The sequence below is a fragment of the Staurois parvus genome, unplaced genomic scaffold (assembly GCF_062004578.1).
Source record: "Staurois parvus isolate SC_StPar_1 unplaced genomic scaffold, SC_StPar_1.0 ptg000840l, whole genome shotgun sequence".
NCBI classification, from domain to species: domain Eukaryota; kingdom Metazoa; phylum Chordata; class Amphibia; order Anura; family Ranidae; genus Staurois; species Staurois parvus.
Window position 1 is genome coordinate 1,058,741 of NW_028318636.1, and position 16,176 is coordinate 1,074,916.

The 16,176-nt window shown below is 40.6% G+C and overlaps 1 protein-coding gene across 3 annotated transcripts in view; it reads right to left on the reverse strand.

Annotated features, from left to right (window-relative positions):
* Nucleotides 1-10,712: 10,712 nt before the first annotated feature.
* The window catches only part of THOC5 (THO complex subunit 5), a 29,085-nt gene continuing 23,621 nt past the window's right edge, over nt 10,713-16,176 (reverse strand). For all 3 annotated transcript variants that reach the window (XM_089655450.1, XM_089655448.1, XM_089655449.1), the window contains 6 exons: nt 15,943-16,057; nt 15,751-15,854; nt 15,029-15,116; nt 14,208-14,323; nt 13,631-13,821; nt 10,713-10,893 (listed from right to left, as the gene is read on the reverse strand). In XM_089655450.1, the coding sequence (XP_089511576.1) occupies nt 10,830-10,893; nt 13,631-13,821; nt 14,208-14,323; nt 15,029-15,116; nt 15,751-15,854; nt 15,943-16,057 (678 nt within the window). In that variant the 3' untranslated portion in view covers nt 10,713-10,829. The remainder of the gene's footprint in view (nt 10,894-13,630; nt 13,822-14,207; nt 14,324-15,028; nt 15,117-15,750; nt 15,855-15,942; nt 16,058-16,176) is intronic.

Consider the following 16,176-nt stretch of genomic DNA (forward strand, 5'->3'; position numbering starts at 1 on the left):
CATAGTTAGTCTGGCTGAAAAAAGACAAAAATTCATGCAGTTCAACCATAGAAAAAAAGAAAACAAAGTTATATTCTTATACCCACAGTTGATCCAGAGGAAGGGAAAAAACCCCCCAGCAAAGCATGATCCTATTTGCTCCTGCTGGGAAAAAAAGTCCTTCCTGATCCCCCGAGAGGCAATTGGATATTCCCTGGATCAACTTTACCTATAAATGTTAGTATCCAGTTAGTATCTAAGAAAGAATCCAGGCCTTTTTTGAAGCAATCCACTGAGCTGGCCAGAACCAACTCTTGAGGGAGTCTATTCCACATTTTCACAGCTCTTACTGTGAAGAAACCTTTCCGTGTTTGTAGATTAAATTTCTTTTCCTCCATACGTAAAGAGCGCCCCCTTGTCCTCTGTGATGACCTCAGGGTGAATAACTCTACACCGAGTTCACTATATGAACCACTGATGTATTTATACATGTTGATCATATCCCCCCTTAATCTCCTCTTCTCAAGAGAGAATAAATTCAGTTCCTCTAATCTTTCCTCATAGCTGAGCTCCTCCATGCCTCTTATCAGTTTAGTTGCCCTTCTCTGTACAAGTTGTGCAGTCGTTTTGGTGAATATCCATCTTGATATTCATGCAGCCAAACAATGAAAAGTACAGTTTATTGTAAGACTGTAGGCAGCTGCGGACCCGCTCCAATGTAATAGCGGCGTATAATTCAGTTCTGTAAGTTTAGACAAAGAAGTCGGGATACGAATGCCAAGGTACTTATTGACCTTGTGTTGCCACTTGAATGAAAACTTAGCCTGGATGTGTGTTAAGTCATGGAGGGGAGGGAAATATTTTAAGTCCTCTGTTTTATCATAGTTTTTTTTTTAAATTGTTAAAGTGTTACTAAACCAACAACAGTAAAATCAGTCTATATATGCAGTAAAGCATGCTTGTTATACTCACTGTGGAACCTAAGGGGTTAATCCTCTGCATTTTGTAAAAAGGTTGTTTGATCCTGACTTCTCTACCCCTCCTCTTGTTTAAATGTTGATGCTGATAAGACAGACTGAACCTGTAGCCCTTCTACACATGCTCAGTTTAGTGTGTATTGCTACAGAGGTTTTTTTTGTTCTTGGGAGAGTGCATGTGATCAGCACAGGGCCAATCAATGCTGTCCAGACAGGGGTCAGGGGTTCTATATCCTTGTAGAGTAGAAAGAAAACTCCTACAAGCTTTAACTAGTGCTCTGCTGGACAGTGAAAGAAGTCACAAGGCTGCTCTAATTGCTGATGAGAAAAGGTATTTAGCAGTTTATATTTACTACAATAATTGCATTTCCATGTTCTGTGTACTGTGGGACACCAGATATAGTGAATGCAGGGTCCTGGGTTTAGTAACATTTAACCTAAATTCTTCAAATTGTCTGATAATGGAGGGAAGTGAAGTATGCGGAGTCATAATATACAAGAGGAGGTCCTCAGCATAAAGCAAAATTGTATACTGATGAGTTCCCACTTGAATCCCCTTAGTATCCGGGTGGTTTCACAAGGCATTGTACAGAATTTGGCAGAGAGGGCAGCCTTGATGAGTACTTTTCTAGGTCCAGATAGGAGCTGACAAAAGCCCATTGGACCATACCTGGGCTGATGAATTATTACAGAGCGCCAATATTTTGTGAAGAATACTGGGACACAGACCTTTTTTTGAGGGTTTCTCTAAGAAAGTCTCAGTGTATATGGTCAAATGCATTGACCGATATGAGACAGAGCAGAAATTTCTGTTTCTGGGCATATTCAATCAGGGAGATAGTTTTCAGAGTATTATCCTGGGCCTCTCTCCCAGAACTAAACTACACCTGATCTAGATGGATCACACTGGGGATCATAGGTGTGGGACGAATAGCTTTAAGCTTAGAATATAAGCATATATCAATAATGAAAAGTGAGATAAGACAATAGCTACCACATAGCATGTTGTCCTTGCCTGCTTAAGAATTACTACAATGTGGGCTTCAAAAGTTTGGTCTGGAAAAGGAGTATCAGAGGATAGTGCATTAAAGGTTTTCACTAGGAGTGGTACCAATGAGTCCTGGAATAGAAAACAGGAGGAAAAGCATGGGCTGGGGGAAAACTAGGATCTCAGTTTTTGACAGATTTAGTTTGATGAAGTGGAGTGACATCCAGTCCGATATGTCGCTCAGTAGGCTTGTGATACAAGCGGAGACTGAAGGGGTGAGGTGAGGGGTAGAGAGATAGATTTGCGTGTCGTCCGCATAGAGATGGTAGTTGAAGCCGCGAGAGTGTATCAATTGGCCAAGGGAGGAGGTGTAGATGGAGAAGAGAAGGGGCCCAAGGACAGAACCTTGAGGGACCCCAACAGAGAGGGGGAGTGGAGAGGAGGTGGCAGCGTTATAGAAAACACTAAAGGAGTGCTGTGATAGATAGGAAGAGAGCCAGGAGAGAGTGGAGTCTCTGAGGCCAAGAGAGTATAGTTGTTTGAGGAGGAGGGGGTGGTCAACCGTGTCGCAAGCTGCGGAGAGGTCAAGGAGTAGGAGCACTGAATAGTGGCCATTAGCTTTGGCGGTTAGCAGGTCATTGGTGAGTTTGAGTAGGGCAGTTTCGGTGGAGTGTAGGGGGCGGAAGCCAGACTGTAGGGGATCAAGGAGGTTGTTGTCGGTGAGGTGGGAACTCAGGCGATTATAGACTAAGAGCTCTAGGAGTTTGGATGTAAATGGCAGCAGGGAGATGGGTCTAAGGTTGTTCAGGTCGGTGGGATCCAGGGAGGGTTTTGCAAGTATGGGAGTGATGTGCGCGTGCTTTAGAGGGGAGGGGAATGTGCCAGTAGAGAGGGAAAGATTAAAGATGTGTGTGAGGGAGCGTTGGATGGAGGAAGAGGGTGATCTTAGGAGTTGTGAGGGGACAGGGTCAAGGGGGCAGGTGGTGAGGCAGGCTTCAGAGAAGACCTTAGTGACCTCTTCAGTGGTAGCGAGGTCGAAGGAGTGAAGTGTTGAGGGGGTTTTAGTGTGAGGAATGCTAGGTGGGGTGGAAGTCTGGGCAGTGGCGAGGTCGAAGGAGTGGAGTGTTGAGGGGGTTTTAGTGTGAGGGATGCTAGGTGGGGTGGAAGTCTGAGCAGTGGCGATGTCCCTACGAATTGCATCGATCTTGTTTTTGAAGTGGTTAGCAATCTCGTGGGCGGTGAGTGAGGTACTGGGTGGAGGTGGGGACAGAGAGAGTAGAGAGTTAAAAGTAGAGAAGAGCCATTGAGGACTGGAGGAGAGGGTATTAATGAGGGTAACAAAGTAGGCTTGCTTGGCAGCGTGAAGGGAGGAAGTGTAGGTTAGGAAGGCAGATTTATATCGGGTGAACGCTTGTTGGGATCTGGTTTTGCGCCATAGTCACTCCAGCGCACAACTGCGTCGTTTGAGATTTTTGGTATGGTCAGTCTGCCAGGATTGTAGCGGTCGGGGTCTAATGCTTCGAGTTGTTGGGGGTGCTAGTGAGTCTAGAGCGACTGATAGCGAGTTGTTATAAACAGTAGTGGCCAGGTCAGGGCAGGACAGGGGAAGGATGCTGTCGTAAAGTTGGTCAGCAGCAGAGTGGAAAGGGGCAGGGTTCAAGTTGCGGAGGTTTCTGCTGGTGATAGTTTGACGTTTGGAGGGATAGGTGTTTGAGGATGAGGAGACTGTGAAGGTGATGAGATTGTGATCAGAGAGGGGAAATGGTGTGTCTGAGAGGTTATAGGGAGTACAGTGGTGGGAGAAGACAAGGTCTAAGGTATTTCCGTCGGAGTGAGAGGAGGACTGAATAAACTGCGCTAGCACAAAAGAAGAGGTTAAGTGGAGGAGTTGGGATGTAGCCGGGTTATTGATGTTAATAAGGATGTTGAAGTTTCCGAGGATGATAGTGGGTAGCTCAGAGGAGAGAAAGTAGGGTAGCCAGGTGGCGAAGTCGTCGAGAAAGTGGGACACGGGGCCAGGAGATCACTGCAATCCTCAGGGAGGTTGGAGAGAATAGCCGGATGCAGTGGGTCTCGAAAGGAGAGAAGGATAGAGAGGGAGGGTTAGGGAGGACTTGAAAGGTGCTTAGAGGTGACAGAAGTAGACCAACCCCGCCACAACTATTAAAGGGATGTTCTATACTCTAACAGGCAATGCTGGCTATCGTAGTCATCCACAGGTGACTCCTCTACCTTCTCTGGGTATGCTGGTCTTTTGAGGGGGTTGGCATTATGGCAAAATAGTAAAGCAAATATGAGAAGCCACCAACAGGTATTACCATGTGTGAACAGACAAAGTATTACTTTGTACACCTGTTATGCAGAGTACTATCTCTGGAGGATATCTCTGCTAATAATTACTATATCTACATCACATGATACATTAGTGTAATAGTCCGTGGGAAGAATGATCCTTATACTTGTGGTCATTGGGAAGAAGAATCCCTACAGAGAGCTAAAAATATCAATGGTGTCAGTGGGAACTTATCTGAGAGTCAGAAATTGCTTATTGAAATTGATATACAGAAATTGCTGTATATAAAGGTAATGAACTGTATACAATGTCTAAGTATAAACTACACACATGGGGGAGACCCCACAGAGAGAAGTCAACATTGCAAAAAAAAGTAGTAGTTGTATCTCAAGGAGATAGTGGTTGGGCTTGTGACTGGACCCTCATGGGAGACCATCCATAAAATCCATCACAGTATGAACAGACCTGTGGGTAACCCAGGACTGACGTCCATTAACAAGGATACCCACCAAATTATGGAAAAATTGGTCCCCAGCCCAACCTCATCTCTGTATATTAATGGAAAACACATCCAAATTGTAGACATGTACAGGGCCACAACGGGATCTGATAGGTTATAGAAACATTAAATAAAGGGTTTATTATGTCTGTCATAGGACATGGTTGAGTGATAAACTACGTATAAAGCACAGTGGCTAAATGGTTAGCACTTCCACCTGGCAGTACTAGAGTCATTGGTTTGAATCCCAACCATGGCACCACCTCTGTGGAGTTGGCTTGTTCTCCCTGTGCCTGCGTGGGTTTCCTCCCACACTCCACAGACATGTTGGTAGGTTTATTGGCTACTGTCTAAATTGGCCCTAGTATATGTATGAATGTAAGTTAGGGACTTTAGATTGTATGACCCTTGAGGGCTAGGGACTGATGTGAATGTACAATATACCCTAGGTTGTACACCCCTTGAGGGTTAAGGACTGATGTGAACGTACAATATATATGTAAAGCACTGCGTAAATTGACAGTGCTATATAAGTACCTGAAATAAATATATATATATGTGTAAAAGCACTCTATTATTATTACAGGTACTTATACAGCACCATCAATTTATAAAGTAGCCAAGAGAAGAGTGGCAATACACTGTATGCTAATCATTAGCATACAGTATATCTCCACTATATTCTATTTGATACTCAGTTCACAAATAAAATCATAAAACACATTATTTCATAGCTGAAGTGCTCAGTGCTGAATATACAGTGCTATCAATGAACAGATTTTTCTACCATTAAAATTGTCCACTGGTTCAATTTTATCAACCTAAGTGTCCAGTGCATCCAATAAATAAATTTGTTTTTCTGTTCATTCAAATAGTCAAAGTGCTCAATGTTTCCAACATCCTCAATGCCCACTGTCAGCATAAAGTGCTCCACAACACACACTGTGCCTCTCCTCCATCTGTGTTACCACCTCAATACCAGCGATAACACACCACTTTTTGACCTCCTTCATCAAAAATAGGTCAATTAACGCTGTTTCCTCAAAAGGGTCCCCTTATGTATTTTTAAAATATTACACCTTTCCTACTTTTTCCCTACATTCCCTAGCCAGCCTGTAACTTTCTATCTACCCTATGTACTCCTAAAACACTTTCCCAATTCCAGCTACATTTATAAAAATGCTGCTCCAGCTATCCTAAAACCATAAATTAACATAATTAATATCTGAGAATAATTCAAAATAGAGCAATTTAAATCAATATTTAGTTCATTCGGAGCTAAAGTACATAATTCATGTATCCATAGTTTATTTTTTTTATTTTTATGTGTACCCCTCCAGTGTCCCACCACTTTATTTAATAGAAAAGTACATAGTACATACAACTTTAAAGTGCCTTGATACACTATGTTTTGTGTACAGTGGATATAAAAAGTCTATACACCTCTATTAAAATGTCAGGTTTCTGTGATGTAGAAAATGAGACAAAGATAAATCATTTCAGAACTTTTTCCACCTTTAATGTAACCTATAAATTGTACAACTCAGTTGAACAAACTAAATATTTTAGGTGGAGGGAAGTAAAACTAAAAAACTAAAATAATATTGTTGCATAAGTGTGCACATCCTTAAACTAATTCTTTATTGAAGCACCTTTTGATCTTATTCCAGCACTCAGTCTTTTTAGGTATGAGTCTATCAGCATGGCGCATCTTGACTTGGCAATATTTGCCCACTCTTCCTTGCAAAAACACTCCAAATCTGTCAGATTGCGAGGCATCTCCTGTGCACAGCCCTCTTCAGATCACCTCACAGATTTTTGATTGGATTCAGGTCTGGGCTCTGGCTGGGCCATTCCAAAACTTTAGTCTTCTTCTGGTGAAGCCATTCCTTTGTTTATTTGAATGTATGCTTTGGGTTGTTGTCATGCTGAAAGATGAAGTTCCTTTTCATGTTCAGCTTTCTAGCAGAAGCCTGAAAGTTTTGTGCCAATATTGGCTGGTATTTAGAATTGTTCATAATTCCCTCTACCTTGTCTAAGGCCCCAGTTCCAGATGAAGAAAAACAACCCCGAAGCATGATGCTGCCACCATCATGCTTCACTGTGGGTATGGTGCTCTTTTGGTGATGGGCAGTGTTGTTTTTGCTCCAAACATAGCTTTTGGAATTATGGTCAAAAAGTTCAACCTTGGTTTCCTCAGACCATAACACATGTTCCCACATGCTTTTGGGAGACTTCAGATGTGTTTTTGCATAATTTAGCAGGGCTTGGATGTTTTTCTTCGTAAGAAAAGGCTTTTGTCTTGCCACTCTACCCCATAGCCCAGACATATGAAGAATATGGGAGATTGTTGTCACCTGTACCACACTTGGCAGATATTCCTGCAGCTCCTTTAATGTTGCTGTAGGCCTCCTGGCAGCCACCCAGACCAATTTTCTTCTCGTTTTTTCATCAATTTTGGAGGGATGTCCAGTTCTTGGTAATGTCACGGTTACGCCCTATGTTCTCCACTTGAAGATGACTGTCTTCACTGTGTTCCATAGTATATCTAATGCCTTGGAAATTCTTTTGTACCCTTCTCCTGACTGAAACCTTTTAACAATGAGATCCCTCTGATGCTTTGGAAGCTCTCTGCGGACCATGGCTTTTGCTGTAGGATGTGACCTAGAAAATGTCAGGAAAGACCTAGAACAGCTGAACTTTATTTGGGGTTAATCAGAGGCACTTTAAATGATGGCAAGTGTGTGCTAACTCCTATTTAACATGAGTTTGAATGTGATTGTTTAATTCTGAACACAGCTACAGCCCCAGTTATAAGAGGGTGTGCACACTTATGCAACCACATTATTTTAGTTTTTTATGTTTACTTCCCCCCCCCCCAAAAAATTAAAAAAATTTTCAATTGAGTTGTAGTTTATAGTTTACATTAAATGTGAAAAAAGTTCTGAAATGATTTATATCTTTGTCTCATTTTTTTTTTTTACATCACAGAAACCTGACATTTTAACAGGGGTGTGTAGACTTTTTATATCCACTGTATCTTTTTTTTGTATGTTCTTCCAAGCCATGTGCTTAGCTTTCTGGTTGTCTTACCAATGTACTGGAGGCCCTCCTGAATGTATGTGACATACGTGAGATAAATGACCTGATTTCATATCTTTTTTTTTTTATACTTTCAATTGAAAATATTTAATCACATTTGTTTTATTCACACTCGTTTGGGGAAAAAGTGCTATTTTTTTTTTATGAAAATGGTAAAAAAGTTATAGGAAACACCACTAGAAAAGAAGCACAGTGTGTTGTGGGGAACTTTATATTGACAGCAGGCATTGAGGCAGTTGGAAAATACTGATCACCGAACATTGAATGAATTGAAACATTAATTCATTTATTGGATGCACTGGACACTTTAGTTGATAAAATTGAACACTGGACACTTTTAGTGGTAGAAAGATCTGTTTATTGATAGCACTGATTATTAAGCAATCAGCACTTTAGTTATAAATTAATATTTTATGACCTTATTGTTTTCACATAAGGTCTGCATCATATACATGACAAATATATAGAGTATAAGGCTGTGTAGTGGAGATATATTTATCCAGCATGGGTTGCAGTTGGCATTGCGTGAAAAGTGTTCTATAAGAGAATTTTAATGTTCACCCCATCAAACTGAATTGTCTCTATTCAATGCCCTGTGCATAATCTCCTCTTTCAGTGTGAAGAAGTGTGCTCTATATAAACAATCCTTGGTAGGGAGCACTCCACACCACTGGAAGTATTAAAGTATAACTAAAGGCATAACATTTGTTTTTTTTAGTTTTGGATAGAATGGAGAGGGATTGGAGCCTGTTAGGGTGAATCTCCCTAACGGACACAGACAGAAAAAAAACAAAAACCTATTTGTCCTGATTACCTCTATCATCGAAAGTGAAAGTAAAAGAAAACGCAAATTTTGGACTGTTCCCAGAAAAGTAGCAGGGGGAAAAAAAATCTTCCAACAAGAACACTAGGCTCTGGTGACCTGGGGTCTCCAAGAAATTCACTTAATTTGCAGAGATTTTCTTGCGTCTTTTTTTGACTATGGGACAGGAGGTGAAGGTAAATTTCTCCAATGAGACAAGGCTGACTGACAGTGTTTATAACCCTCCCTAACTCTATCCAAAATGAAAATAACTGTTTTGCCTACAGTTCTACTTTAACCTTATGCATTCTATCGCTCTCCATAGGAGAGGTAGAGGGCTTATTCAGTAGGCCATTTAATATGCCTTATACAGTGGCTTTGAGGTCATAATTGTTTTCGCTTTGGGTATACCATTGAAGTTGATGCTTTTGTGCTTATGGCGGTTTTCTAAATCATTGTGCTGCAGGGTAAGCAGATTCAGTTTTTCCTGGAGAGTTTCAAGAATAGCAACACATTGTAAGATCGTGTCTCTATCCATTGTTAAGGTGGCCACCTTTTTTTCCCAGTGAGTTTATAGGCAGTTAGCTTTTTAGATATCATTCCTGAGGGATGATTCATGCCTGGTCATGATAGCCTCTATATCCTGCCTAGTAGGAAGAGAAAGCAAGATGGCCGACATTTCTGCTGGGGACGAGTGTCCTCTGTGGTGTACTCTAGGGGTAGACCGTCTATGACCAGGCTAGCAGACACTACATCTCTGAACACTGGTGGAATGACAGAGAGACTAGAGCATGAGGATGATGGCCGATAGGAGGGATGCAAGGAGGGGTGTGTCTTACCTCTTGCTTCCAGGCCGGAGCTGTTGGTGCCTAGTTTTCCCCAGCTGCAGCAGTAGGCATTATGTCCTGGGCAGCATATTTCATGGAAGGAGCTGCTGGAGTGGTTTAATGCAGCATGGGAGAAGGTAACTGAGAGGCACAGTCTTGTGATTGGAGCAGCAGTGGGTGCAAAGGTCCAGGAATTTGCCTTTGCGCTGCTGTTAGACCAAACTAAATATAGTATGGAATTTCCCCACATCTGTACACTGTCAATCACAAGGCAGATGGATGGGGAACCAGTCCCCCATCAGGCTCTGCCCACTATCAGTGAAACCTTGTCATCGGTTGATAGGACACTTGGCTAGGCAGCCACCAGTGTCATAACAACTAATGACGAATCCTGACCCATTCAACTGCAAACCAGGAGATTTCTGTCATAGTCCAAATTTGGCTATTGCAATATTTGGATAATATCAGCCAACGCTCCAGAACTGAAAGCAATGAACAATCCAAATTTTCTGTTGTGTCTTTATGACAGGAAATGAAGGGAAATCTCTGGAATGAGACAGACGGCAAAAAGCTGACTAATTACTAATTTATTTAGTCTAAAGACATAACTCCTTCACACAGTTGTCCTTCAACCTTGGTTCACACATATGTGGTGCAGGAAATGCAACAAATCCTGTACGTTTCCCGCACTGCATCACACTGGCACTGTGTTCTGCAATTTGCCGCCAGTGTCAAAAATTAACGACACCCCAAAAGCAGATCGTAAATGCAGTGTGTATGCCTGAACCGGATCGCATGGGTATAAACATCCATGCGATCCAATTCCAGTGCCTGTGCCTTTTTGATGCAGATGCATTGTGATTTTTGCTATCAAAAATGAATGGGCTCAAATCTAACTGCAGAAAATTGATCAAGATGCTGTACAAGTATGATTAACATTAGAGGGCCTACAAAACCAGAATACTGTATTAAATGTAAGCTTTGTATCTCTACTATATGAACATACAGCAACTTCTTACAGTAAATATCAGTGTGTTGCAATGTCTTCTGCAATAATGGGTAATTAGAAATTGTCCCTCCTTGCTGATATTTTCTCAATGCTAAACCTAATAAATCCAGTTTGAAACAAGTGATTACATTTTGTATATCAGTTCTTGATAAAAACATAGAAGACAGACTGTAGAAAAAGACCATGGACGAAAGAATATCTTGGGGAAAAAGGAAATAAATACAGGCTACACAAAATAAAACAAATACAAATAATACATTTATTTCAATCCATTACAAGGAATATATTGAAAAACAAAGTTTTGTGGGAAATGCTGCATAGCATAGAGCATGGCTCTGGGAAGGTTTGAAGAATCAACGATGGCTGAAAAATCCTTGTGGATAATTATACTTGAAAGGCTTGGTGCGGCTTGGTCCCCTGTAATGGAGAAAGATTTTATTTACACTTCAAATAAGTAGAAAATAAGACATACAGAATAATAAATATCAAAACTAAAACTGAAGTCTGTGCACAAAAAAAACTCATTTAAATATATTTGTTCATTGCCACAAAGGATATACTGTAAAAATAATATGCGTTAACCAAATGCTGAATGTGCTTCTGGCACCGCTCAAGACTGACAGAATGAAGATCACCCTGCAGGCAAAAAAAAAAAAAAGAAGAAGATGGAAGCAGCGTCCCAAGTAAATCCAGACACTTAGCGGTACAGATGAGGATGGACGTCACTCAGAACCCCAGGAGTCAGAGAAGAACAAGATAGCCTCTGTGACCAAGCCCCCTATGGTTGGGTGATACATGTCAGAGGGCGTGGTCAGAGTGACGGCTGAGGCCATCCTTCCATATCCTGTTCTTCTCTGAGTCCTGGGGTTCGGTTTGAGCAGCGTCCATCGTCATCTATATCATTAACCAAGCAGTGTCAAAAACATGCCTAAAGCCATCTGTTGCAGTGGAAGAAGTAACAGTGGCTGAAAAGAATTGCCACCTCTGCACTCTTTCATTGGGTGGGGGCGGTTTGAAGGGGAGGGGGGCCATTTGCACAATGCTACACCCTAAGTATGGGTGTAACATGATGCAAAAGATGAAGTTAGGCTATAAAGTGAAAGTACAGGCTAACTATAAGTGTTAAGTAAAAATGTTGCCTCCCCTTCCTACATATGCTGCATAGACTTTAATAATGGTGGTCAGTGGAAATACTTTTTTTTTTTTTTTTAATCCACTTTGATGCATTCATGTGATAGTAAAGCAGTGGCTCCCATATCAAGGTGTGCTTGACAATGGCTCTGAATTCCTGGAAGCATAACATCACCCACTGACTCCCATTGCCCATCTGTTGTTGGAGCACTCTTCCCTGCGGCAGTCGCTCGCTGATACAAGGTACCTGCAGCTTCTGTATCCTATATCATGTGCTTGCAGCAAATTGAAAAAAAAAAAAGGAAGCTCTTTCCAATGCTCTGTTTTACAAAGGCTGTGTAGAACAGATAGAATGAAGGGGAGGCAACATTTATAACAGTTATAATTAACCTTTACTTTCAGTCTGTTAAATAAATGACCACTTTAACCCCTTGGTTACTGAGGGTAAAACAAATGTTAATGACTGAACACAATTTTGCAACTCTGACGTGTTAAGTAAAACTACATATCGCAACTACGTAGTATACCCAGATGGATTATACCTTTTTTTTTTTTTCAGGTCAAATAATCAAAAGGAAAACTGGCCCAAACTAGTAAAAAATATATATAGTTTTTTACATTTAGATGTCTATTTCTTGCTATTACCATAACTTACCACCAAAAAACAACCCTAAAATAAATACTCCTGCTCCTGAGGATCACAGTGATACCACATATTGTATGTGCATGCGACTGTTGTATGCATCCGTAGCAGGGCCCAGAAACAATTGTGCACATTTTCCTTTCTTTTTTTTCTAATAATCCTACCTAAAACAGACATGGATACAAATTAAAAAAAAAAACTATTTTAAAAAAACTCCTACCCATAAAATACTGACCCAGACCTTTGACCCTAACACTAACTCTGAATTCTCTTTCACACCATAGTGCAGAGCAGGGGCGGACTGACCATTTGGAAACTTGGGCACTGCCCGAAGGCCCAGGGTCAGTAGGGGGCCCCATGAGATGCCCCTGGTACCTTTTTCATAGTTTTTGAGTTTGGGCAAGGACATAGGGGCCCCATGATCCCCTATTGCCCGGGGGCCCCATGAGTTGTCAGTCCGCCCCTGATGCAGAGTCCCAAGTTCTGAGTGTTGGTAAGAGCCCAGTCTCTGTACTGGAAGCATGATGTGCGGTGCATGCCAAGCACAATTTGAGGCCTCATGGGCAAAGACCCACTTCTGTGAGGCCGCATATATGAGTACAAGCGATGTCCAGGGGTTAAAACTCAAAAGGGATATTTTTTTAATCCCAGTAAAAATATTTTTTTTTTGCTCTAAACAAAGTAAATTTAAAACACAAATTCATGTACAATTAAAATCCTACTTTTACACATTATCCAGAGAAATTATTGTTGGAGACTGATCAGAAATGTTCATTAAGCCTCCATGAGAATGTGAAGGCTGCAAATGTTATATTGGCCTTCTGAAGATAATAGCTGCCTGGCTGTAGGATTCTCATGCTATGTGGATGAATTCTAATCATCAATAAGCGGATTATTAAAATAGCCAGACATCAAAGAACCTGAATACTGTAAATATTAGACACATATTTAGAAAGATACGGAAATGATTCTTAGGACACAGTGGGGGGAGATTTACTAAAACTGGTGCAATCAGAATCTGGTGCAGCTGTGCATAGTAGCCAGCTTCTAACGTCATCTTCTTCAGTCAAGCTTTGACAATAAAACCTGGAAGCTGATTGGTTACTATGCAGACCTGCACCAGATTTTGCACCATACAGGTTTAGAAAATAACCCCCGTGAACACAAATTTTTACAAATACCTGAATGACCACACACGATTATCTCAAACAGCAATATATAACTTTTAAGAGAACGTCTCCATCTTCTTAACACCTCAGTAACTGATACTTTGGACAAAGCTTCAATCAATATAAAAATTCAGCCCATACAAAGCATACCCAGGAAAAATACAAAAGCAAGAACAGTAAAGAAAATGTAGTGTCTTTTTAAAAAGTTTACCTGACTAAACGTAGACATATCTTCTCTGGAGGAAATTCATGCGGTCCCTCCACACTGTTATCATGGCATTCTGTCTCTAGATAGACATCTAGCAGCATGCACAGTCTTTGCATCTGATTAGTCAGCAGCTGAAATCCAGGAGCAGGGCCACTTAGCTCCTTATAGTAGACATTAATCTCACTCTCCATAATCTGCAGAGATGGAAGAAATGATCATAACAGTTTACACACTCTTTAAATATTCCAACGTTTCACTGTTCCCAAGCTCTACCACATCCCTTGCTGTGGGCACGGTCAGAGAAGCCTGTTCCCACATTGTGCATAAACAAACATAGAAACCAGGTCACACTCTGATGTTGTTTCTTACTTCAACTTCATTCAGCCAAATCGTGCACATAAAAGCTTCCACCCCTTCCATTGTATTTCACCCATCTGGGCTTAGTTGTAGAGATCAGCAATCAGTTCTTCACACTATCATCCCAACACTCATATGCCAAGTACTGTATAATATGTCACTACATGCTGTAGTTTGCAGTGTCCTGCTCTTGAGGCTGGCCTACTTCCGTGTCACCACTTACCCGGATGTTTTCATCATTTCTGGAACTGCGTGTTCCCTTCCAGTTTAGACAAAGACTGAACAATGGTGGAACTGAGCAATAACCAGGATTAAGAACCATGGCACCTTGCAATTTGGCTGGTAACAAAAGTCAAACAAAAGAAGAAATTTAGAAACAAAACATGCTTGATAAGCTGCAGCTAAAAATGTCCTTTTTGTTTAGTAATTATGGCTGTATAAAATCTCGTGCTCCAACAGCCTTTAGCTCTGTACATTGCCAAAATGTAACTGCTAAGAGCACTGAAATATAATTATGAAGCAAAGACATTTTCCATATTTATAAAAAAAAAGAATAAAGCTGGTATGATGTAGAACATTAAGGGGAAAGTAACACACTATGCCAACAGTGACATCACTGGGTCTAAAAGGTATGCAAAGAAAACGGACGGACAGTTTTTATTTATAAATTTCATTAGCTTGTTGATAATGGGAGAAAGGGTCAACCAGGGAAGGCAAAATGTATACAGATAAAACCTAATTATTAAATTTGTGTGAACTGGATTGGCAAATTAATTAAAATGCAAACCATGCAAGAATTAAAAAAAAAAAAAAAAACACCTCTAAATTTTAATCAACAAAAAAAAAAAAAAAATGAAGAAAAGAGGACCATGGAAAAGTTGTCAAAGTTGCTAACATATGTTGATAAATGAATGGCTGAAGGCACGGCAAGATAGTTCATGGCATAGAGAAGGCAAACAGACATCACAAGAAGACAATATTACTAAAGTAATATTTAGAACGATGAATTAAGCTACATCACATCTATAACTTTGTAATACATACCCGTCCCTCGCTCAATCATGAGGGAATAATACAGATGAGTATCTACTGCTAATCCTGCGTCCACCACATCTTTCGTGTATGGGAGTTTCTGTAATTGAGCAGCATCACATTATTCAGTTTGGTGTAACACATATAACTACCTAATCAAACTATATGGTCCCTAGTTGTAAACAATGGATGGAAGAAAGAATATTGTGGAGATCCATTGCAATCAGGAAGCGGTTATGTTTGCATTAGAAAATTACATTTGGAATCTGTGCAGTTTCCTAGGAAAACATCCTCAGCTGTCCTGTCACCATAACGTCAGCTTCTTCTTTTTTTTTACGTTAAATACTGCAACAATGGGGTGTGTGGGATGCAGTTTCCCCTGCCCCTATACAATAAAAAAAAAGTGTACCCCGGGGTGATCAACTATTTTATCACATAAAATACCTTACTACTTTTGTGACTGCCATGATTTGCTTGAAATAATGTCAAGTTGTCAGTACAAGAAATAAGGCTTCTTAAAGAGGTTCTCTAACTGGAGTAGCAGTTAAAATATTAAAAAATTGGACACTGCACAGCGGGATTTTCATTTTTAACGTTACTTTAGGTTTACAAAGCCTACAATTCTGTCATGTACCAAGCCATGTTGTAAGATTCTGTTGTCTCCAGGACACTATTCACTATAGCACCCTTTGAACAGAAGTTAAATATACAGTGAATAGACATTCTTCACTTACCACATAATCATCAAAGGTGATTATGTTCCACTTTGTTAACCGTGAGACCACCTTGGCAGGGAAAAGGATTTGGCAATCTCCAGACATAGGAATGACACCATGCTCTATAAAAATGAAGCAATGAATTACATGAAAAAACTGGTATCTCATGAAAGATGCACGCTGCAGCTAAAAGGGGACATTTACACATACCAAGAGATGCAAATTGCTTGTGAAGAGATAACCGAGATTGTAGACGGGACCTCAGCAAGTGAATGGTCTTCTCCATGTGACTGGCACTTAGAGCATTGTCTGCTACCACAGAAGGCTGCATGAAGACAACAGAACAGAACTTCCTTTCTGATACTTTGCAACTTTAGAGTAGGGTAAACAAAACTTACATTCTTGTCCTTTTACTTAGAAAAAACATTCAGAATAATGTAAGAC